Source organism: Gigantopelta aegis, chromosome 2 (genome assembly GCF_016097555.1).
Source record: "Gigantopelta aegis isolate Gae_Host chromosome 2, Gae_host_genome, whole genome shotgun sequence".
In the NCBI taxonomy this organism is placed as follows: Eukaryota; Metazoa; Mollusca; class Gastropoda; order Neomphalida; family Peltospiridae; genus Gigantopelta; species Gigantopelta aegis.
Window position 1 is genome coordinate 16209912 of NC_054700.1, and position 24439 is coordinate 16234350.

The 24439-nt window shown below is 38.2% G+C and overlaps 1 protein-coding gene across 3 annotated transcripts; it reads right to left on the reverse strand.

Moving 5' to 3' along the window:
• Window positions 1–684: 684 nt before the first annotated feature.
• On the reverse strand, window positions 685–23596 carry LOC121382097 (DNA polymerase iota-like). 3 transcript variants are annotated; one of them, XM_041511610.1, is made up of 11 exons: window positions 23498–23596; window positions 22235–22441; window positions 20488–20598; window positions 16366–16530; window positions 14654–14809; window positions 12520–12750; window positions 11218–11396; window positions 8584–8675; window positions 6678–6808; window positions 2293–3243; window positions 685–2166 (listed from the first exon to the last, which is right to left on the reverse strand). In XM_041511610.1, the coding sequence occupies exons 2-11, from the start codon at window positions 22374–22376 to the stop codon at window positions 809–811; spliced, it is 3516 nt and encodes a 1171-aa protein (XP_041367544.1). In that variant the 5' UTR covers window positions 22377–22441; window positions 23498–23596; the 3' UTR covers window positions 685–808. The 3 variants fall into 3 exon arrangements, with proteins under 3 accessions (XP_041367544.1, XP_041367528.1, XP_041367536.1); XM_041511594.1 differs by having other exon boundaries at window positions 685–3243; XM_041511602.1 differs by lacking the exon at window positions 23498–23596 and adding an exon at window positions 23112–23254 and having other exon boundaries at window positions 685–3243.
• Between the last annotated feature and the right edge of the window lie 843 nt (window positions 23597–24439).

Here is a 24439-nt window from a genome sequence, read left to right on the forward strand (position 1 = left end):
TATTCACACATACCCACCTTTCGCTATCCAGTCTGTGCTAATTGTTATGTGAATAGTTGGATGGCATGGCCTGTCTGCTATGTATTTTCCCAAATACAGGATAGTCTTTATACAATCATAAAGCTACGTCGAGTACAAACTGAATGACACTACGTTAATATTAATATTCAATATTAAAATAACATTTCAGACATTACAGATAATATATTCTAGTCTGCATTTATGTGTTGCTAGTACAAACGTGTTTCAGAAGTTAAATAAATATTCGCATATTCATGTCAAACAGTATACCAGTGATAAACGTATCTGCAAATCAACAGTTGGACATATCCACTAGCTCTCTGTTTTGGCCTGTACATTTTTCATCTGGGCTAGCAGAAATTATTATGTATTACTACAAATCACTAGCCAAAGCCTCTTGAGTGGTAGTGAAAAAAAGAAAAAAATGTTTTATTTAACGACGCACTCAACATATTTTTATTTATGGTTATATAGCATCAAACATATGGTTAAGGACCACAAAGATAATGAGTGAGGAAACACATTGTCACCACTTCATGGGCTACTCTTTTCGATTAGCAGCAAGGGATCTTTTATATGCACCATCCCACAGACAGGGTAGTAAATACCACAGCCTTTGATGTACCAGTCGTGGTGCACTGGCTGGAACGAGAAATAGCCAAATGGGCCCACCGACGGGAATCAATCCTAAACCGACCGCACATCGAGCGAGCGCTGTACCACTGGGCTACATCCCGTCATGAGTGGTAGTGACTTTCTCAAACATTTGTTTAACACTGAAATCAAACTACTTCTTGTTGCACTTATTATCATGTCTGAAAAACCTAAGGATAGTGTCACTGTCCTTCCTCTTGTTTAACTTTGGCAGTTTTTTAGCACTTGAATTGGTCTTTGGTGATGTCTGCATGTTTCTGATTTCCCACTCTAATGAAAGTTCTTTTTGCAAACTCATCGGGAGTGAACTGAACACTTCAGGGTCCACATCTGGCGGAACAATCAAACTCCCAGGTTTCTTAAAGTTTGAAGTTCGTTTTGATGTCTCTGAAGATGAAACAGTTGAAGAACCGATTTCTAAAGTGGGTATCAAATGGCTGCAGTTTTTACTGTCATCTGCAAATTCGGTCTCCTCTGAACTTGTTACCACTATACTTGAACAGTTTCCATGTGCTGGCATAGTTTTACTTTCCATCTCCACTTCAGAATCAGCCCCATCCTGCTCCTGGTGAACATCAACAAACATCTTACTATCTGCAATATCTGTGACATTAGCATTTATCTTTAGATGTTCTTCATTCATTAAGCAATCATTTCCATCTTGGTGTTCTCTACCAGATTTTTCATCTCCTTGGTATTCTATATCAGATTTTCCATCGTTTTGGTATTCTATACCAGATTTTCCATCACTTTGGTATTCTAAACTAGGTTTTCCATCTATTGTGCATTCTAGAACTGATTTTTCATCCCTTTGGCATTCTATGTCACATTTTCCATCTCCCGAGTATTCTTTATCAGAATTTTCAACTTGTGGGTATTCTATATCATATTGTACATCTCTTTGGTATTCTATACCACATTTTCCATCTCTTTGGTATTCTATACCACATTTTCCATCTGAGCATTCTATACCAGATTTTCCATCTCCTTGGTGTGTACATCCATCTCTACCTTCTAACACAATATTGCATTTAACATCATTACTACTTGCCCTTCTACCATCTGTTTTATTGTTTCTTAGCTTACGTGGGCTAAAAAGTTTCTTTTTATGTTTATATATTCCCAAATGCAGATTATCTTCAGAGATGACCACTGAATGCCTTGGACTTACAACTTCTACAGGCTTGAGTTCTTTCACTGAGGAAATACTGTTAGTATGTCCGTCAGTTGCTTCACCATCTTTGGCAACTGCATTAGGTTTTTTGACAGTCACTTCAATAATTTCAGTAGGTTCCTCATTATGTTTAGCAATCGTTTCAGCACTCTTTGTGGAGGTTTTGACAGTTTTGGTAGGAGATTCAGTATATTTGGCAGCTGCCTCAGTATTTTTGATAACTTCTTCAGTATGCACAGTGGGCGATTCAGGGTCTTCAACTTTTGTCTGAGTATTTCTTATGATCACTTCAGTGTCCTCCAATGCTGCTTCTGTATCTTTCAGAGTCACTTCAGTGTCCTCCAATGCTGCTTCTGTATCTTTCAGAGTCGCTTCAGTGTCCTCCAATGCTGCTTCTGTATCTTTCACAGTCACTTCAGTGTCCTCCAATGCTGCTTCTGTATCTTTCATAGTCACTTCAGACCCTTCAAAAGCTAGTTCACTCTCTTTAGTAGTCGACACCGATGAAACCATTTCATTGTTACAAGTTGAAGGTAGTGAGTTAGTTCTCAGTGATGCCCTGGTTGAATAGCATTTCCTGACAGAAGAGTCAGTTAACAAATCCTGCATGACCTCTTGTTGCATGTCTTTGGGAAGCTGTAGGAACACTTCAGGATCAACACCAGGAGGCAGCTGGGATCTTGTAATGTTGTCAATACTGAAAACACTTTGTGCATGAGTGCTATTGCTCTTGTCCAATTCTGTTCTGCTGTCTGCATTATTAACAAGTCTCAATCGCTTTTGTTCAAAGGACTCTGCTTTCAAAGAATTCTTGTTTTTTCGTTTAACACCAGAAATATGTCCTGTTTCTGAAGCACAAAGTGTTGAAGACATCTGAGATGATTTTCTGGAACTACAGCAATTAGTCTGGGTTGAAACGAAATCATTATAAGAACTGGTGCTTTTTCTTTTAACACCAGAAGAACATTCTCCCTCAGAACCACAAGCTTTTTTTACAGGACTCTGAGGCAGAGTCAAAGGTTTACAGCTATTAACTTGACTTGAAAAGTCGAAGAAACCTTGGCCAACCTTGGATGTTTTCATCATCTGCATTGATTTAGCTTCTGGAGGATTCAGATTAAAACTCTTATGATTATTGTTAGGATCATTTTCATCAGCATGTTGGTTGTATTCATGTTCAATCTGAGTGTGACTCCCACTATCATCTGACTTTACAGGAACTTGTTGTGCTCTAGTTTGGAAAAATGAGTTGATGGCATTTTTCGATCGCTGCTCCATCTTAGCGAATGCCACATTCATAAGGACAATGTTGAAAGGCTCTTTGACATTAACCACTTTGTGAAACAGGTTCATAGCTGTAACGGTCAATCCCTTGAGAACCTTGTCCATACAGTCTGCAAAAATAAATGAACATAATGTTTAATAATACAGCAGAATTAAATCAGGGGACAATATATTTCAAAATGTTAGGTAATGGGGCATCGGTGTGACTATTACCAACGTAATTATATTTGAGTAACTGTGCATGTGCAAGTCCTGTCAAAGTGAGATGTCTTTCACTCAGTAAAAAAATGAAAGAAATGTTTTATTTAACGACACACTCAACACATTTACGGTTATATGGCGTCAGACATATGGTTAAGGACCACACAGATTTTGAGAGCCACTACATGGGCTACTCTTTCCGATTAGCAGCAAGGGATCTTTTATTTGCGCTTCCCACAGGCAGGATAGCACAAACCATGGCCTTTGTTGAACCAGTTATGGATCACTGGTCGGTGCAAGTGGTTTACACCTACCCATTGAGCCTTGTGGAGCACTCACTCAGGGTTTGGAGTCGGTATCTAGATTAAAAATCCCATGCCTCGACTGGGATCCAAACCCAGTACCTACCAGCTTGTAGACCTTCACTCAGTAAATAAAGTTAGTTTAAATTTGTCTTTTTAAACAACACAAACTGATCTATTAATCATTGTCTGTTGATGTCAAACACTTAGTAATTTTGACATAGAGTGTTAGAGAAGAAACCTGCTATATTTTTTTCCATTAGTAGCAATGGATCTTTTATATGCACCATCCTACACAGGATAGCACATACCACAGCCTTTGATATACCAGTCGTAGTGCACTGGCTGGTATGAGAAATAGCCCAATGGGCCCCCAGATGGGGATGAATCCTAGACCACACATCACGTAAGCGCTTTACCACTGGGCTACTTCGTACCCCACCCTCCCCCTCAGTGTATAAAGAGAAATGTAAAAATTGTCACTTGTTTTACTTCCACCTTGTAGATACATCTGCATCATGGCAATAAACAGGATAACTAAAGAGTTCACATTACAGTACAAGCTATATACAAAAAATTGGGCCCAAAATAAATATACCCAAATTGAGTTATAAACATTTTGACAACAAATTAAAGCCAATACACCTTGAAACCAATCAGATTATAAAACTGAATTTTTACAGCCCTACAGCATATGGGGGGGGGGGGGGGGGGGGGGGGCATGTTATTCCCAATAACCTTGACTGTTAATTAAATTATTCTGCTGAAACAAAACAAATCTTAAAAAGTAAAAGAAAACCATGCTGTGCCACAATTAATGAGCTTTATAAAGCCCTGTAACTATGTCTTAACATTTACTTACAGAAATTCAATTCAAATTTAGCATTGAACCTTAAATCAAATTAAGCAATCCTTACAAAAATCAATGTTTGATTTAATATTTTCGACTAACAAATTGCAATATTAATTATTTTACAGTTAATCAAAACCATGTTAAAGAAATTAGTAGAAAAATCAGAAACAAGCTAATTGCTTATTATCAATCACATCAACAATACCTAATTACTTAAGTACATCTTGCGTATAAATTCTAATTGCTGGATGCAGATAACAGCCTGACCTCTAAGAACTGAAAATGTGCATAACCCGTTCATCGGTTATGCAAAAACTAATTCCTTTTTGTGTCACCTGTTATGTCCATGTAAATGGTGTCCTCCAATTCAATGAACAAACGGAAAATAGGTTACACAAATTTAGATTTGCACGACCGACGCACGAACGAAATTATCGTTCTTGAGGTTTTTAGGGGCCTAGATAAACATGTATACCACATCTCACCATTTAAGGGAGGGACCGGCTTCGGTGGTGTCGTGGTTAGGCCATCGGTCAACAGGCTGGTAGGTACTGGGTTCGGATCCCAGTCGTGGCATGAGATTTTTAATCCAGATACCAACTCCAAACCCTGATTGAGTGCTCCGCAAGGCTCAATAGGTAGGTGTAAACCACTTGCACCAACCAGTGATCCATAACTGGTTCAACAAAGGTCATGGTTTGTGCTATCCTGCCTGTGGGAAGCACAAATAAAAGATCCCTTGCTGCTAATCGGAAAGAATAGCCTATGAAGTGGCAACAGCGGGTTTCCTCTCAATATCTGTGTGGTCCTTAACCATATGTCCGACACCATATAACCGTAAATAAAATGCGTTGAGTGTGTCGTTAAATAAAACATTTCTTTCTTTATTTTTCCATTTAAGGGAAGTTATTACTCTCACTCCCCATTACTCCCCTCGAGATTATTCAGGGATAGTAATTTTTAGCTCCCCTTAACATGTGATATTTATGTTTGTTTGTTTTGTTTAACGACACCACTAGACCACATTCATTAATTAATCATCGGTTATTGGGTGTCAAACATTTGGGAATTCTGACACAGTTATCAGAAGAAACCCGCTACATTTTTCCTAAAGCAGCAAGGGAACTTTTACATGCACTTTTCCCACAGACAGGAAAGCACATACCACGGCTTTGACCAGTTGTGGTGCACTGGTTGGAACAGGAAAAAATAACAATTAGTTGAATGGATCTACCATGGTGGTTTGATCCTGCGATGCAAGCACCTCAAGTGAGCACTCTACCAACTCAGATAATTCCACCTGTAAAATTGATATGGTATCAATACTGTATCTTAAAGGGACATTCCTGTGTTTGCTGCAATTTTTAAGATGTTATCGACTAACAAAGACTTTTTAACGATTGTAATTACATATCAAATATAATTTTCTGTATAAAATATTAGTGGCTGTATATTAAACGTGTTTCTGATCGTTCTAATATTTGTACTAGGTTAAATTTCATTTTTATTTCCAAAATTATATTTTTTAGTACGTACGAAATTGTTTGAAGACAAAATCCAGTTTGGGCTTCTTCTAAATATTAAGACGATCAGAAACACATTGAATATACAGACACTGATATTCTAAACAAGAAAATATATTTAATATGTAATTTTAATCGTAGAATTATTTTATTAGTCGGAAACATCTTACAATGCAGCAAACTCAGGAATGTCCCTTTAAGTGGCTCCCCATTATCTAAGTTAGGAATTAAAATAAAATTTGAGCTACCACAAACATTAAGACAATCACAATCATACATGTACGGAATATACATACATGTATAACGATACAGGATTTAACCTATCATTCGCCAAATTGCCAAATGCAAATTAAACTGAATTTGGCGAAAATATTTCTTTCATAATACCAAATTTAGCTAATTTGAAAATGGTTACCTATTTGTGAATCTGAATCATTTTTGCTATTTGGCTAATTAATTTTAATTTTTAATTGGCTACAAATATTCTGACGATATTCTAAATGACAAAATAAATTTAAGATGTAGTTGTTAAATGGCCCTGTTAATCAGAAACAACTTAATAACAACAAAAACATCAACAGATCCTTACATTTTCACTTGATATAACCAACAAAACAAATCAACAAAAAACAACAAATTAAATCGGTGAATGGGGTACATCATACCAGAGGAGAATTTGTTGAACAAGTCCGATGAGATCGCACACTGTCTGCTCTCTCTTCCACCATACTGCTGCGTGTTGCTCTTTCTTACTGTCAGCCTTAAAGTGCGAGGAACCCGACCATCGCTTAGCAACCTACATGTACATATACACAATAACACATTCTGGGATAACCGACATTAATAACTGGCATTAAATGAATGAATGAAATGAGATGAGTTTGTTTTGATTAACGACACCACTAAAGCACATGATTTATTAATCATCGGCTATTGGATGTCAAACATTTGGTAATTTTGACATATACATGTAGGTCTTAGAGAGAAAACCGCTACATTTTTTCATTAGCAGCGAGGGATCTTTTATATGCACCATCCCACAGACAGGATAGCACATATAACAGCCTTTGTAATACCAGTCGTGGTACACTGGCTGGAATGAGAAATAACCCAATGGGCCCACCGACGAGGATTGATCCCAAACCGAGCGCACATATTAATGAATAAGTGCAAATGTTTGTGAGTTTAGAATGAATGAATGAAATATTAAGATAATACTGCCATAATAAGCTGTCCAATAATTACATAACTGTGTAATTTAGTTAGTCAGAGAGGAAACCTGCTGCCACCACCTAAACTCCCTGTACTCCTACCAAATATAGGAGCGAGACGTAGCCTAGCGGAAAAGTGCTCGCTTGATTCGCAGTCAGTTTGGGATTGATCCCCATCAGTGGACCCATTGGGCTATTTCTCGTTCTAGCCAGTGCACCACGACTGGTATATCAAAGGCCGTGGCATGTCCTATCTGGTCTATGGGATCATGCATATAAAAGATCCCTTGCTGCTAATCGAAAAGTGTAGCCCATGAAGTGGCTACTGCAGGTTTCCTCCCTTAATATGAATGAATGGATGTTTAACGACACCCCAGCACAAAAAATACATCGGCTACTGGGCCTCCCTTAATATCTGCATGGTCGTTAACCATATGTCTGACACCATATAACCATGAATGAAATGTGTTGAGTGCGTCGTTAAATAAAACATTTCCTTCCTTCCTACCTAACAGTAAAAGGACAGTTGTATGCACTCTCCCAGCCCTTGAAATTTGCAACAACAATCAACAGTGATGTGCTGCTGCAAAAATGTTTTAAATTGCACATTGATTAGTTAATCGGTTACTGGATGTCAAACATTTGCTAATTCTGATATGTAGTCATCAGATGAAACCTGCTACATATTTACTGATACAACAAGGGACCTTTTATATGCACTTTCCCACAGACAGGAAAACACGTACCACAGCCTTTGACCAGTTGTGGTGCACCGGTTGGAACAAGAACAAATCAACTGAATGGATCCACCAAGATGGTTCGATCCTGTGATGCAAGCACCTCGAGCGTGTATTCAACCGACTGAGATAAATCTCGCAATGCAAAAAAGTAATGCAACATTGATCTGCAGTAGCATTTTTATAATTCAGGAATATCTACTCCTCACATCTGTATGAAACTGTTGTCACAAGATGATCCAAGTTTTGAGGGCTGCCATACACAGGATAGAGATACACAGCTGTTGCTATACATCCACTGAAAAGTTTGTTTTGTTTAATGACACCACTGGAGCACACTGATTAATTAATCATCGGCTATTGGATGTCAAACATTTGGTAATTCTGACACAATATAGTCATCAGAGAAAACCCCGCTACATTTTTCCTTATACAATAAGGGATCTTTTATATGCACCATCCCACAGACAGGATAGCACATACCACAGCCTTTGATATACCTTTGAAAAATAGCCCAATGGCCCACCGACGGGATTCGATCCCAAGCCAACCACACATCAAGCGTGTGCTTTACCGCTTGGCTATGTCCCCCCACTATACATCCACTAAAACCAACTGTTTACCTTTTGAGAAGGCTTTCTAGGAGTTCCTCTATCTTCTGGTGCACGGCTGACAGGGAGCTGCAGTTTCGGAAAGAGTCCTCATCACTCAGTGTCTGTTAAAAGTTGAAACTATATATGTACTTGAGAAAATAAAACACAATATTTACTACATGTAGTCAAAATGATACAATATATATATATATATATATATATATATATATATATATATATACAGATGTTCAAATTTTTTCCAAAAAATTACTTGCCACACTTGGGCAAGTGCCAGTCAGATATTCACTTGCCCCGTATATTTTTTCACTTGCCCATACTTCTTACGGTAACCAATTCTGTTACTGTACTTAATTTAATACAGTGCTCAATAATGTAATAATCTTGAAAGTAACTGCATGGTTTAATTGAACAAATAAAGATGTTTGGCAATATGTTACAACACTTACCCAGGAAGCACTAAATTTATATGTCTGTTCTGTAGTATCCACTGTTTATTGTACTTTTGTCTGTCTAATTCTCTACTCGTTGACTTAAACTTTATGTTCTACATAGTGTCCATTTGTTGATTTAAACTTTGTTACTTGTTTGGTAGTGTCCACTTGTTCATCTAAATATAATGATTGTGTTGATGTATGTCTTAGTGACCACTTGTTGTATGGCCGTGGATGTGGCGAGAACCCTTTCCACTTGTTGTATGGCCGTGGATGTGGCGAGATCCCTTTCCACTTGTTGTATGGCCGTGGATGTGGCGAGATCCCTTTCCACTTGTTGTATGGCCGTGGATGTGGCGAGAACCCTTTCCACTTGTTGTATGGCCGTGGATGTGGCGAGAACCCTTTCCACTTGTTGTATGGCCGTGGATGTGGCGAGAACCCTTTCCACTTGTTGTATGGCCGTGGATGTGGCGAGATCCCTTTCCACTTCTGAGCCATTCTTTTATGACTGGCATTGGTTAAAAATCTTTTAGGAATTTTGGCCCATGTGTCATTATTGTGAGTATATTATTTAACACTACATGTATATATGCCCCAAAACTCTCTGGGTTGTTTTTACCCTGTTCATAGCTGAGAAAAGTCTCTCACAAACAGCTGTAGCTGGGCTCAAAGTAAACACAAGCTCTATTACTCTGCAAATGTTTGGGGGTTTTAATTTCAGGCTTAGTAAACAACAGCGGGGCGAATGTGATTGTCATACATCGATTGTAGCCTTGTATTTTTTATTTATTGAACATAATTTATTTGGTAGGTATTCAAGGCTCACCCTGTGTATTGCCAAATTTGTCAATTGCTCATTTTTATTCAAAATGGCTACAAAATTGAGACTTTGGCTAATAAAATATTCCTCAAATTAACCACATTTTAATGACTTTCAAGGAAATACTCAGCATTTCTGAAAAATGGGCTAAACCAAAATTTGTTCCAGTGGGAGCCCTGTGTAATGAGTTCACATACAGAGATAATTTTAATGCATCAAATCATAAGTTGAGTTAAAGAGCACATTGATTTTTTATCTTATCATCGGCTATTGGACGTCAAACATATGGTCATTCTGACACTGTTTTTAGAGGAAACCCACTGTCGCCACATAGGCTACTCTTTTACGACAGGCAGCAAGGAATCTTTTATTTGCGCTTCCCACAGGCAGGATAGCACAAACCATGGCCTTTGTTCAACCAGTTATGGATCACTGGTCGGTGCAAGTGGTTTACACCTACCCATTGAGCCTTGCGGAACACTCACTCAGGGTTTGGAGTCGGTATCTGGATTAAAAATCTCATGCCTCGACTAGGATCCGAACCCAGTACCTACCAGCCTGTAGACTGATGGCCTAACCACGATGCCACCGAGACCGGTCCATAAGTTGAGATACTGGGCCACTATACCATCTTTTCTCTCAGCAACCACCAATAATTGGCCACTGACCCCTATCCTGAACATATACAGCCCAAATAACAGGTAAATGTGCATCCAGGACAGCATACTTGAACCTTAGTTTGATTTATTACCCCAGCAGGCACTCATAACGGGGAAAATAAAAATCATAATTTCTCACTGAGAAATTATCATGCATTGGTCTAACGAACAATACTATTGGACGATTTCACACTTACAAACCAATGACTTTGTCGGTACTAAATATGACGTCATCAAGATATGGCAAACACACACAATGACGTCATGTAGTTTAAAAGAGTTTGCGTTTATGGCCGTCTGTTTTTGGTGTTAACTTTATAACAGAATGTCAGTTTAATGCAATTCATTATAGATTTTGTACCAGAATAAAGAGAACTTTTGTTTTTGAAAATTATCTATGAACGTTATTAAATTACAAAGTTATAGTAATACTCAGAACAGTGCGTAAAGTGGTTTATATCATTCCTATACATATACGTGCATGCGTGTTGAAAATAAAGGCTTTTAGAGAAACAATAGCTCAGGTAATAAATAGAATAACAAACTCGGCACCAGTTATTATCAAATTTATATCCCTCGTGAAATAACTTTCATTTATCACTTGCTAAAGGTCGTGACAACTGAAAATTATTTCACTCGGGACATAAATTTAAAATAACTGGTAACTCATTTATTATCCTCTATATAAACAAGAATATCAAGTTTGAGGTAATGTGTTCTTGATACAAACCTGAGGAAGTCCAAACGGAACCACTGGACTGTCATCAATACCACTTGCCAGCTGTCTTATTGTCATTGTCATGGTTTCACCAAGTTCCGCTACCAGTGGTTCTATGGGGAAGTTCTGGAGATCAGCCAATGTGTGAACACCAAGAGAAGACAGCTTCTTAGCAGTGGCATGGCCAATTCCTGGACAGTAAAGCAAAGGGAAATAACACTAGTTTATGGACCTACTGAGCTTTTCCCCCTGTCCTACCCATTGCCCCATGACTGGTATATCAAAGGCATGGAATGTTCTGTCCTGCACGTCTGTGTGAAAGTGCATATAAAACATCCCTTGATGTTAACCATAATGGGTTTCCACTAGAGCTGCAACGAATGCACCATGTGGTGAATACAATATGTATCACAAAGATGGGGTCTCGAATACGAATAAATATTCATGAATACCAATAATTACAGTGAAATTACCAATACTGTACTACTGACTTTCTGAATGAAGCAAGACACCAGTGAAGTCAAAAATAGCATTTAAATAGTAGGATGTGTTTAACATTAAACACTGGATTCATGTCAGACGTTGAAAATTAAAAAATTAAATGTCAGTTATAAAAATAAAATTATAATAAAAAGAAAATTAACAAGATGAAACACAAAACAGACTGCTTAAAATACTTCTGTGTGTACATACAGCTTGCAAACTGTGGTCTTTCTAAAGTTATATAATTACTAATAATGATAATAATAATAATAAAGTTATTTAAAAAACATGAATATATTCGGTTCTTTGGGTAACGAATATGTATCGTGGATAGCCTGTATTCAGTGCTACATGAGTGAATCGTTGCAGCTCTAGTTTCCACTGAAGACTACAGGTGTACGTGTCACAATTATTAATTGTCTTACCTCCAATGTTTAATTGGTTGTGTGCTCTTACGGTGCCGTTAAACAAAACGAACTTCATTTTTAACCAGCCTGTATATGATAGCTGAGACCTCGCAATGAAATAAAACTGATGCGTATCATTATTTCCTCCTCTACTCTATATTATGGTAAGCCATGTAAGTTTTTACCACACTGAGCATTGATATTTAATCCTTTTGAAGTACATGTACTATATATATTTTTCTGTATAATTTACGTGTTGAGAGAAGCTAAAAGTTACTCCCCCTGAACTAGTCTCAGAGAAGTGATGGGGAGTGAGGTGGATAGCTCCCCTACAAGGTCTGCAGCAAAATCGTGTTATCTGAAGGATTTGAGAGAAAAAAACCCACTTCTACCACATTCAACTTTAAATTACCATAATACATACCAGGAATATCGCCAGGTTTTGAAAGAGATGCGAGAAGCTGGGATGCCTGGCCAGGAAACAATGTCGTCTGCTGATTGGGTTTGTGCTGACCTGCGACTAGCTTGGATAAGAGCTTGTTGTGGGCGATACCCGCACAGCAGGTCAGACTGAGCTGATGATAGAGAGCCTGTCGAATCTCGGCAGCAATTTGTGATCCAATTTTCAGTCTCGCGTCACACCCGCAGTGACAGTCTGTGAAAAACAACAACATTTAGACTGCTGATTATAAATTAAACGAACTAGGAATTAGTGTAGATTTACATACAGTAACAGTCTGTAATAAAAATAGCTCTTTTAATACTCATTATGAAATTAAAACTAACAAGGTATTGGTTTCATTTTATATTCAGTAATATTTAAATAACAATTTCAGTTCTTATTATGAATTAAACTAACATGTTATTAGTGTTTTTTTGCACATACACAGTAAAAGTCTGTACCATAATAAAAGTAACACTTTGATTGAGTGATGTTTCAACAATCAGTTATAATCGAAGAAAATTGATAGGTTTGACTCTACCGATGTGAGGATCGATTATAAAAATCAATATTCGATTGTGTGGAGTTGGTGGGTGTTTTCCCTGTGTACATAAAAAAAAGGAAGGAAATGTTTTATTTAACGATGCACTCAACACATTTTATTTACGGTTATACGGCGTCGGACATACGGTTAAGGACCACACAGATATTGAGGGAGGAAACCCGCTGTTGCCACTTCATGGGCTTTCTTTTCGATTAGCCGCAAGGGATCTTTTATATGCACCATCCCATAGACAGGATAGCACATACCACGGCCTTTGATATACCAGTCGTGGTGTGCTGGCTGAAACGAGAAATAACCCAATGGGCCCACTGATAGGGATCGATCCCAGACCGACCGTGCATCGAGCGGGCGCTTTACCACTGGGCTACGTCCCGCTCCAAAAAATTGAAATAGATATTACAGGTAAAATGAGCGATTTGTAGGGTCTATTCCCAGTGAACTGGTGAATGGTCCTTATAATTCAAATTCATCATGTGTTCATATAATTCTGACCAATTGTCTAATCAAAAGTTGATAGGTTGGTGCAAACAGATTATAACCAATGACTGATGATGAAATTCCAACTCATTATGAATAAATTTAAAAACTAACACTGTATTAATGCTGTTCAGGTTTGCTGATCACTGGAGGTGTCCAACAACTTGATCAAATAATTGTGGACAAGTATGTCAGGTAAAACCCAAAAGTACAAAGCAGAGTTATTTCCCTTGATCCATTGAGGAATGCATTTACAGTTGCATATACATGTATGCATTTCAGTTCTCTTTCTTCAGTTAAATCTACCAAATTAAATGTATTTATTTGTTTAAAACATAAATACTATTAAGTTACCATTTTCATGAGGAAATGAAATACTACTATAAACATTTTAACAAAAACCGTTTTTATTATTTTGTCCACCACAAATTGAATTTTTTTTCCACGCTGAATCTTTTATATCATTTATTATATGGTAGTTTAATGCTGGTGATATTTGTCAATTTTCAATGGGTTTTGGCCATAAGATATGCTGGGTTTTTATTAAGAAATCTGAGTTAGCTTTTATCTAGTTTTGGAATAACAAATAGTAATTAAACTCATACACATGTACCGGTAGGTCTTAATCTAATCGTATTAGTGTAAAATAATTTTTATATTATTCAGAGAATATAATTTTAAGCCCAATATCATTGTCTTTTTAATTTTTAGTATGTTGTTTTGTTTTGGTTTTTTGTCTTTTGGGGCTGGGGTTTTTAGGTGTTGTTGACATGTTTTGATATTATTAGTCATTCAATTCCTCAACCTTTTCTTATATAACTTCATGATACAGTGAAACCTCTCAAAACTGGACCCTCTGTAAACCGAAATTCCCTCAAAACCGGAATTTTTTAATGGTTCCTTTTTAAATATCAGTGCAGAAGAGAATCTCTCAAAACCGGATACCTCTTAAAACCAGACATTTTACTTGGTCCCAAGGTTGTCTGGTTTAAAGGAGTTTCACTGTACTAGTTTCACCTTGTAATGACCTTGCAGGCATTTATTACGAAAAATATTACAGCAAAACATTATTACCTTTGCCGTCTTCTAAAGTTCCATAAGTGAAGCCAACAACCTGGTCAGAGTGCTCCATGTTTGACCTCAAGCGCTCAGAAACTAGATCAGTTACATCAAGAAAGTTCTCATCAAAACCAAGTCGTTCCACTTTTGATGTGTACTTCAGACAAAAATCTGTAAGTTAAAGAACAAGCAATCTCAACAACGAATACAACACATGAAATTGTCTCACTTGTCACAGAACTACCTATACATATACAGAACTTCACATACGTTGTTCCTCGCTTCCTATTTATTGCACAAGTTTATTTTGCGCAACAATATATACCACGAGACCCCATAGCAGTCTTGTGGTAGGTACTTTCGCAAAATAAACGAGTGCAATAAAAAGGAAGCAAAAACAACGTATGTGAAGTTCTGTATTTATTACATACCTTCTTTTATGTTTCACAAAAACAGTTTTTAATTTAACGTCATAACAACACTTTGTTAAATCTATGATCAAAACTCCTTCATGGATCAAACTCTTCTTGCATGGTTCGCTGACTACACTTTATTTAACGTTAAGAATACATACAAGAGATTTCTGTGGCAGATCCTCCCTGTGTGCTGCGGACATCTTTTACATACTCTGATTGTGTGTAATGATGTCATTTGTAAATCTTATATGACGTCAGTAAATACAAGGCACTAACTGCAGTAAAAAGAAAAAGGGAATTCCCCATTTAAAAGTTCCAGTCCATATTGCACATATGTGCGATACAAAATAAATTTATCACAGTTTCAAAATGTCTTTATTACTATAGTAAGATTGAACAGATATGTAATAAATGTATTTCTTTACCCAAAAAAAATTATCAGCTTCATCTTGAGAACACTACATCAACTGCATGTTTTCCAGGGCTTACATGTACATTGGGAATTTTTTGATATTTAGAGTATTTGTTTGAAAAATATTACAAATTCGCCAATTTAAAAAAAACAATTTGTTACAAGTATTAAAATATTGTAGCCATTTTTTGAAACCCTAGTGATATATAAGCATGTAAATAAATATTGGAATGTAGCCATTTTGTATTAAAAATTTGTAATTGGCTAATGTGGAATTGGGCTAGGAGATCCCTGTTTTTACTTTTCAGAAGTGTATCATAAATATGAATTTAAAGTTATAAATAAACAAAGAGTACCACTGAGAGAAGTAATAAGCCCATCAAAAGTTTGATGGAGAAGCACGCATTAAAGGGTCAGACCCTAGTTTGAAAACACTAAGACATATTTTTCACCGTGACCCTAGTTTCAAACCGTAAAAACGGACACTAAGTTTGGTTAATTTACAAACCTGTAACAAATTTGGATACAACAGAGTGAAACAAGAGTCTGTGATGTTGAAATTCTCTTAAAAATAGACTAAAACATGACTCCGTAATCGTTACTTCTCAGATGCATGTGCATTTTTAAAAATATGACAAAATGCATTTTGTGGTATTAGAAACACCAGGATGACCAGAAACACTTCGAATGTACGGAAATGGATAATCTAAACAATAAAATACAAGTAATGTTTGATTTCAATGATCATAAACAGCTCTAATAGTGAAAAATATGCCTTAGTGTTTAAAAAACTAGGGTCGGTCCCTTTAATGATTGTGTTACGAGCATGATTGGATTATCACTGTGAAATTTGTATAATGAGACGAATTAACAGTTAGTTTCGGACCAAGCAAGTGTACCCGATATTCTGTAGGACATCTCTCTGTAATGGGTCAGGTCCTCGCCGTTCACCAATATGAGTTGAGGACAGATGACCGTGGCCTCCCTCAGTCCCATCATCTTCTTCACCCCCAGCTCTCGCGCCTTGTAGTTGGTTGTAGCCAGCAGAGACTTCTGCTGCACTCCTGAAAAAAAAAAAATGTTTGACATCCAATAGCCGATGATAAGATAAAAAATCAATGTGCTCTAGTGGCGTCGTTAAATAAAACAAACTTAACTTTTCCTGAAAAAATGTGCAAAAAAAACAAAACAAAATTTTCTTCAATAACTCCCGAGGACAAAGGGGTGTGTTGGGTGGTGATCGATGGATCATAAGACTGGTTGTCCTGTCCTAGATATGCAAAAGTGTACATAAACGAACCTTTACTGCTTTATCAGGAGTAATTTTTTCCTCTAACTTTTCTCCTTCGACCAAGTGTGATTGATCACAGGATTGTCCTTCATGGACTTAACCTTTTTCCATCCCACGCAGCCAGTACTTCAAAGATCATGGAAAGTACCCTCATGTATTTGTGGAAAATTCGATAGATAAGGAAGGAAGGAAATGTTTTATTTAACGACGCACTCAACACATTTCATTTACGGTTATATGGCGTTGGACATACAGGTATGGTTAAAGACCACACAGATATTGAGAGAGGAAACCCGCTGTCGCCACTTTATGGGCTACTCTTTTCGATTAGCAGCAATGGATCTTTTATATGCACCATCCCACAGACAGGATAGTACATACCACAGCCTTTGTTACACCAGTTGTGGAACAATGACTGGAATGAGAATTTGATATATAAAGGAATCCTAACAGCTTTTTCAGTAAGAGTAACCAAGTTGGTGGCACTGAGTGCTGAAATTACCATATATGATAGGCATAAAAAAAAAAACACAGTCCTGGGCCCCGTTCCATGAAGCGATCTTAGCCCTAAGATCAACTTAAGTGCATAGGGTAGCTATGCGCCTACGGTAATCTTAGTGCTAAGATCAACTTAAGTGGATAGGGTAGCTATGCGCCTAAGGTAATCTTAGTGCTAAGATCAACTTAAGTGGATAGGGTAGCTATGCGCCTACGGTAATCTTAGTGCTAAGATCAACTTAAGTGGATAGGGTAGCTATGCACCTACGGTAATCTTAGCCCTAAGATCAACTTAAGTGCATAGGGTAGCTATGCGCCTACGGTAATCTTAGCGCTAAGATCAACTTAAGTGCATAGGGTAGCTATGCGCCTACGGTAATCTTAGTGCTAAGATCAACTTAAGTGCATAGGGTAGCTATGCGCCTACGGTAATCTTAGTGCTAAGATCAACTTAAGTGCATAGGGTAGCTATGCGCCTAAGGTAATCTTAGGGCTAGGATCGCTTTGTGGAACGGGGCCCAGAGGCCCAAAAAGAAAGGAATATTTGTTTAATGACACCCCAACACAGTCTAAGCCATGGCTACTTGGGTGTCTATCATGTGGTTATTTTGATTCATGGTCGAGAGAAAGACAGAAGAAACCTGCTGCTATCACATACATAGAAGCCACTCAAGCCTATAACCATAAAGCATCAAGGGACCATTTATATGCATTTTTAAATACAGTACATCAGGGTTCATAGCCTTAAAGATCAAACAAATTCAAAGACTTTCAAAGACTTTTACACAGCAGTGAAAGACAATAGAATGTGATAAAAAATATCAAATCAGTTTGTTTACGTTGCTGTCCATGGCAAAAATGCTAGCTTTTTTACATGCATCATGACAGATTAAACCTAGCTACTGGAAAATATCAAATGCATGCAGCTGTAAATGATATCGTCACTGCTTTGGCTATGATTTGTGAGAATTTAAAGACTTTTAACGACTTCTATTACAATTCAAAGACCTAAAAATAATGTTTTCCAATTCAAAGACTTTCTATGAATTTAAAGACTGCTACAAATGATGTGTTAGTCGTGAGGCACCGGTTGATACATGTACATAACACTGCCTTTGATGTGTTAGTCGTGAGGCACCGGTTGATACATGTACATAACACTGCCTTTGAGGTGCTAGTCGTGAGGCACCGGTTGATACATGTACATAACACTGCCTTTGAGGTGCTAGTCGTGAGGCACTGGTTGATACATGTACATAACACTGCCTTTGAGGTGCTAGTCGTGAGGCACCGGTTGATACATGTACATAACACTGCCTTTGAGGTGCTAGTCGTGAGGCACCGGTTGATACATGTACATAACACTGCCTTCGAGGTGCTAGTCGTGAGGCACCGGTTGATACATGTACATAACACTGCCTTCGAGGTGTTAGTCGTGAGGCACCGGTTGATACATGTACATAACACTGCCTTCGAGGTGTTAGTCGTGAGGCACCGGTTGATACATGTACATAACACTGCCTTCGAGGTGCTAGTCGTGAGGCACCGGTTGATACATGTACATAACACTGCCTTTGAGGTGCTAGTCGTGAGGCACCGGTTGATACATGTACATAACACTGCCTTCGAGGTGCTAGTCGTGAGGCACCGGTTGATACATGTACATAACACTGCCTTCGAGGTGCTAGTCGTGAGGCACCGGTTGATACATGTACATAACACTGCCTTCGAGGTGCTAGTCGTGAGGCACCGGTTGATACATGTACATAACACTGCCTTCGAGGTGCTAGTCGTGAGGCACCGGTTGATACATGTACATAACACTGCCTTCGAGGTGCTAGTCGTGAGGCACCGGTTGATACATGTACATAACACTGCCTTCGAGGTGTTAGTCGTGAGGCACCGGTTGATACATGTACATAACACTGCCTTCGAGGTGTTAGTCGTGAGGCACCGGTTGATACATGTACATAACACTGCCTTTGAGGTGTTAGTCGTGAGGCACCGGTTGATACATGTACATAACACATACATGTACATAACACTGCCTTTGATGTGTTAGTCGTGAGGCACCGGTTGATACATGTACATAACACTGCCTTTGATGTGTTAGTCGTGAGGCACCGGTTGATACATGTACATAACACTGCCACTGATGTGCTAGTCATGAGGCACCGGTTGATACATGTACATAACACTGCCGTCGCGAGGCACCGGTTGATACATGTACATAACATTGCCTTTGATGTACTAGTCATGAGGCACTGGTTGCGATGAGTCCATAAAGGGCCATCGATCCTGCAACCTATGACACATCTGACGCAAGCACTCTAACAATGTAATTTCAGCCACAAAATGCATCGAATGGATCATGTAAAAATATTATTATCTCGTCTTCATGTAAAATACTCATATTTCATTGGTTATTTAGCCTTTTACAAAACCCTTATACCCCACATGGGTAGAGTTAAATTTCTTATACCCAACATGTAACATCGGACTGTTGTTATTGTATTAATGCGCCATGAAAAAATGTGTCTGTTACCAACATAAATAAAACATGGCTGTCAAATGATTTGCCAACCACTCGGAAAATTAAATTGAAGAAAAGCAAGCATTTTAATGTGGCAAAGCATTGTAATAATTTATTATAATACAGCTAATTTTGAATTTGAATGACGTCAGTATTCCAATGACGTCACTTTACATCTCCTTACAATAACACTAAACTGGGTACATGACGTTGCTATTGAACTTGTTTTTGTTTGCACATTATTAATGCACCTGGATGTGTTTGAAGAAAATATTGTAATTAAACAAGTCAGTAAGATAAATTTGTTGTAGAAGCATCACCACGTGGGGTTTATGGATTTTTATACCCACTGTATGCTCTTGTACCCCGAGCCTACTAATTACACATACAGAGGGTATAAAAATCCACAAACCCCTCATGATTCTTCTACAACTTCTGGGCTAGCTCTGCCACTCGCCAAATTCGCCAACTGCAAATTTTAGGAACAATTGGCAAATTTTATTTTAATTTGGCAAAACAAAATTCATGCAATAATTGATATTTGCTGGAAAATAACTGAGTTTTGCATTTTTGGAAATAATTTGGCAAAATGATTTGCACACCCAGAGCTAGCCCTAAACTTATAATTAATTTGTAAACTGAGTAATTAAATACATATCTCCATGAGTTTGGTACTTGTGAATTAATGTAATGGCTTACCAATAGGTTTATCTCTTAACTGCGGGTTTCTTATCATCTCAACCTGGGCATAGAAACAGTCCATATCGATGTGAACGATAGTTCTCTTGTGGGTCGTTGCATATACCTCTCCTGTAAATAAAACACAATTTATACGTTAAAATATGTTTACACAAATGGTACCATTAATGTAGAAGTAACAGTTAAATTAAAAAATGTTTTTACTATTATTAACAATATTGCCTACATTGTAACAAAATGTAATACACATAAATCTACGTTTCCATACATGTATGTACATTTTCAGCCAATCCATAAATCGGTGTTTATTGAAATGAAGAGTCTTCCATGTCTGTGCTTCCAGGCTATCCATGAACCATGCGTGATCCATATACATGCATTTGGAATCACTTTTCGAGTGATTTTTTCATGGATCACGCAAGAGCCAAATCCCAAAAGAAATGATATCCTACGGAAGAAAGAATCATCACTATAGGGTTGGGAAGATTCGAAAATGGGGGTGTTATATTTGATCCATGGTTCGATATTTTCACAATACTTTCCAGAAGTAGTATGCCAGCTATAATACATACATTTTAATTAACTATTTTAAGAACAAAACACTATATTTTTAATGGTCATTTGTAAAATAATTGTGAATATAAAACTACAATTATCTTGACTTAAACACAAAACTTTGCAGGTTAGGTGCAGGATCCGAGAGGAACCTACATGTAAGGTCACCATTGCCCATGCAAGCATGTCAGGTGTAAGGGAACTGAGTGCTGTGATTGGCCGAAAAACTTTAATGGTCACTGGGATTACCAGAAAGGTGTGAAAATGTTTATACATGTACTATTTTAAAAAATTTTTTAAATAAAATAAAATTTGAAATAAACCGAGGAACGCAAATTGGATAATGGTGCCTGGAATCATGGGCCTAAACAGGGCTTGTAGATTATGGTAGCCCCACTCCCATGGCTAGTGATATTCAATTTTGGGTTAGTAAAAAAACTACTATTACCATGCTTGACAGCTAGTCAATTTTTGGGGGTCAAATGTTGCAGTAAAGTCTATTTTGTAAATATGAATATCCTGCCCCCATCCCAATCTCCAATTTTAGTGTTTTTAAGCTCTATCGCATATTAGGTGACATATCTGATTATTACTATTATTTAGTAAAATTGTATTAACTTAAAGTAAAGTTGGGCTAGTGAATTTTTAATAGTGGCTACTAAAAAATTTTAATCACTGATCCCATGGCTAGTGGATAATATCACTGGCCATGGGAAGGAAGGAAGGAAGGAAGGAAGGAAATGTTTTATTTAACAACGCACTCAACACATTTAATTTACGGTTATATGGCATCAGACATGTGGTTAAGGACCACAGAGATATAGAGAGAGGAAACCTGCAGTCGCCACTTCATGGGCTACTCTTTTCGATTAGCAGCAAGGGATCTTTTATATGCACCATCCCACAGACAGGATAACACATACCACGGCCTTTGATATACCAGTCGTGGTGCACTGGCTGGAGCAAGAAATAGCCCAAGAGGCCCACTGACGGGGATAGATCCCAAACTGACCGCACATCAAGTGGACACTTTACCACTGGGCTATCTAAAATCATGTTGAATATTTGCCAAACTTTATATATATCACAAGTCAAAACCATAACCTGTTACTAATACAGTTAGCAACTAGCATCCCTTAAATCTACATGTACCTGTGACATGTGTGTTTACCACTATACAACTGAAACTTACCAATTTGCTTGTTGTACTTGTTTGGTAATGCTCCATCATCATCAACAAAAGATAAACTTGGAAGAGGAGGTAACTCTGCAGGACGTCTCCAATCCTCTTCATCCGAGTAGTCGTGCAAGTCTGTATTCTGCATTGTTGCCATGGGAATCACGATGCTTGCTTTACAGTGCTTCAGATGTACTCTTCAAGCCATGATTAATAAATATACTGCAAATAAAACGGCAATAACAAAAGTTTATATCCACTAAAGCACCTTCTAGAAATAGGGGGCGGAATGCAACCCAGTGGTAAAGCGCTTGCTTGATGCACGGTCAGTTTGGGATCAATCCCCGTCGGTGGGCCCATTTGGCTATTTCTCATTCCAGCCCAGGGTTGAAAATTAGCAGTCGCCCGGTCGTCCTTGGTGACCTTTATTGGCTAAGGTAGTACGTTGGGTGACCATTTTAGGGTCTGGCGAGTATGGTACCAGTTGAAAAAGAACGACACTAAAACTGAATCGAATGTGACAAAACATATTGCGTCTGTTGTGGCACGAACTACAGATCTGGCAGCAGAAGACATAAAACATGCTCTACATTTGATATTCCAGTCATGGGGCACTGGTTGGGATGGGAAAAAAATGGATCCAATAGGTAGGGCCTGCACGAGTCCAAGAAATTGAAATGGAGTACTTAAGGGTTAAAATCGACTCGGACCCAAATACCCGCCACTCACACTAGATGATAATGAGACTAAGGAATAAAATAAAATAGCAATATGATTATGCATCTTAATTCCATCCGGAGGCCTAGCCAAGGAGACACAGGAGCCATGCCCCCCAATCAAACTTTAAAAAAAAAAAATGTACCAGTATTAAATTTGATAAAATCATGCATACCTAGGCCTACATACATACTAGGGGGGAGGGGGGCGCAAACACTGCATATCGGAGTCATGTTTAATGATGTTATAAAAGGTTTCAAAAACAAAACTTGTAAGTTGTTTCTAAACAGGATTTGGGGAAGGTGCCAAAAATTGGGGGGGGGGGGCACACTTTTATATTTACAGACTTTTACACCATTATAAAGCAAATTATATGAAAAATGCCCCCCACCACCCGCTTCCTACGCCAATGTTTATAATGTTCTTTATGTGACAGTCAGTGACAGTGCCAAAGGAAAGTCCTACCGGATATGGGGGGTCATGGCCCCATGCTACACTACACAGGCTATGCCAGTTGTGCGTCCCTAATCATGCTTCATGCAAACAACAGGTAATACTAACGATAGTGTTACTCTAACAGCAAAACATGACATTTGTCATAGCTATTACAAATCAGTTCCGTTCATCAATCAATGTTCTGGCGCCATTTGTTATTTACATTTACATTCGACAAACATCGAGTTATTCCGCAGATTGAATCGGAACATTCCGGGTGTCTTCTTTAAATGACTCGAAGGCAAAATTAGAGTTTCGAAATTTCTGCAGTTATATTACACTATATATCCTGGGGTTAGGATTAAGATGCTATATATCGTGGGGGGTGGGTGGGTGGGTGTTACCGTACGATTGATAAATTAAAACCGTACGATTGATAAATTAAAGCCGTACGTGGCTACAGCGGGTTTCCTCTCTCAATACATATGTGGTCCGTAACCATATGTCCGACGCCATATAACCGTAAAATAAAATGTGTTGAGTGCGTCGTTAAATAAAACATTTCCTTCCTTCCAATGATGATGATAACTAGTTTAACGTGCCCATATACCACGTACTAGAGTTTCGAACACGCCAATCCCGAGTCCGACCTCCGATAAGATCGGTGGCCTTCCTTCCAATAGCAGGCCGTAGCTAGGATTTGTGTATGTGTGTGTGTGTGGTGTGTGTGTGTGTGGTGTGTGGTGTGTGTGTGGTGTGTGTGTGTAGTGTGTGTGGTGTGTGGTGTGTGTGTGGTGTGGGCAGATGGATTCTTGAAACGAACGAACATGGAAAATGCAAGACACTAGGGTGTCCGCCCCCCCCCCCCCCCCAAGGACATTTTTTAATCTAGTGGCTTTGAATGCCCTTTAGCATCCATTTCGGTGAAGAGGGGCGAGACGTAGCCCAGCGGTAAAGCGCTCGCTTGATGCCAGTTCACCACAATTGGTACATCAAAGGCCGTGGTATGTGCTATCCTGCCTATGGGATGGTGCATATAAAAGATCCCTTGCTGCTAATCGAAAAGAG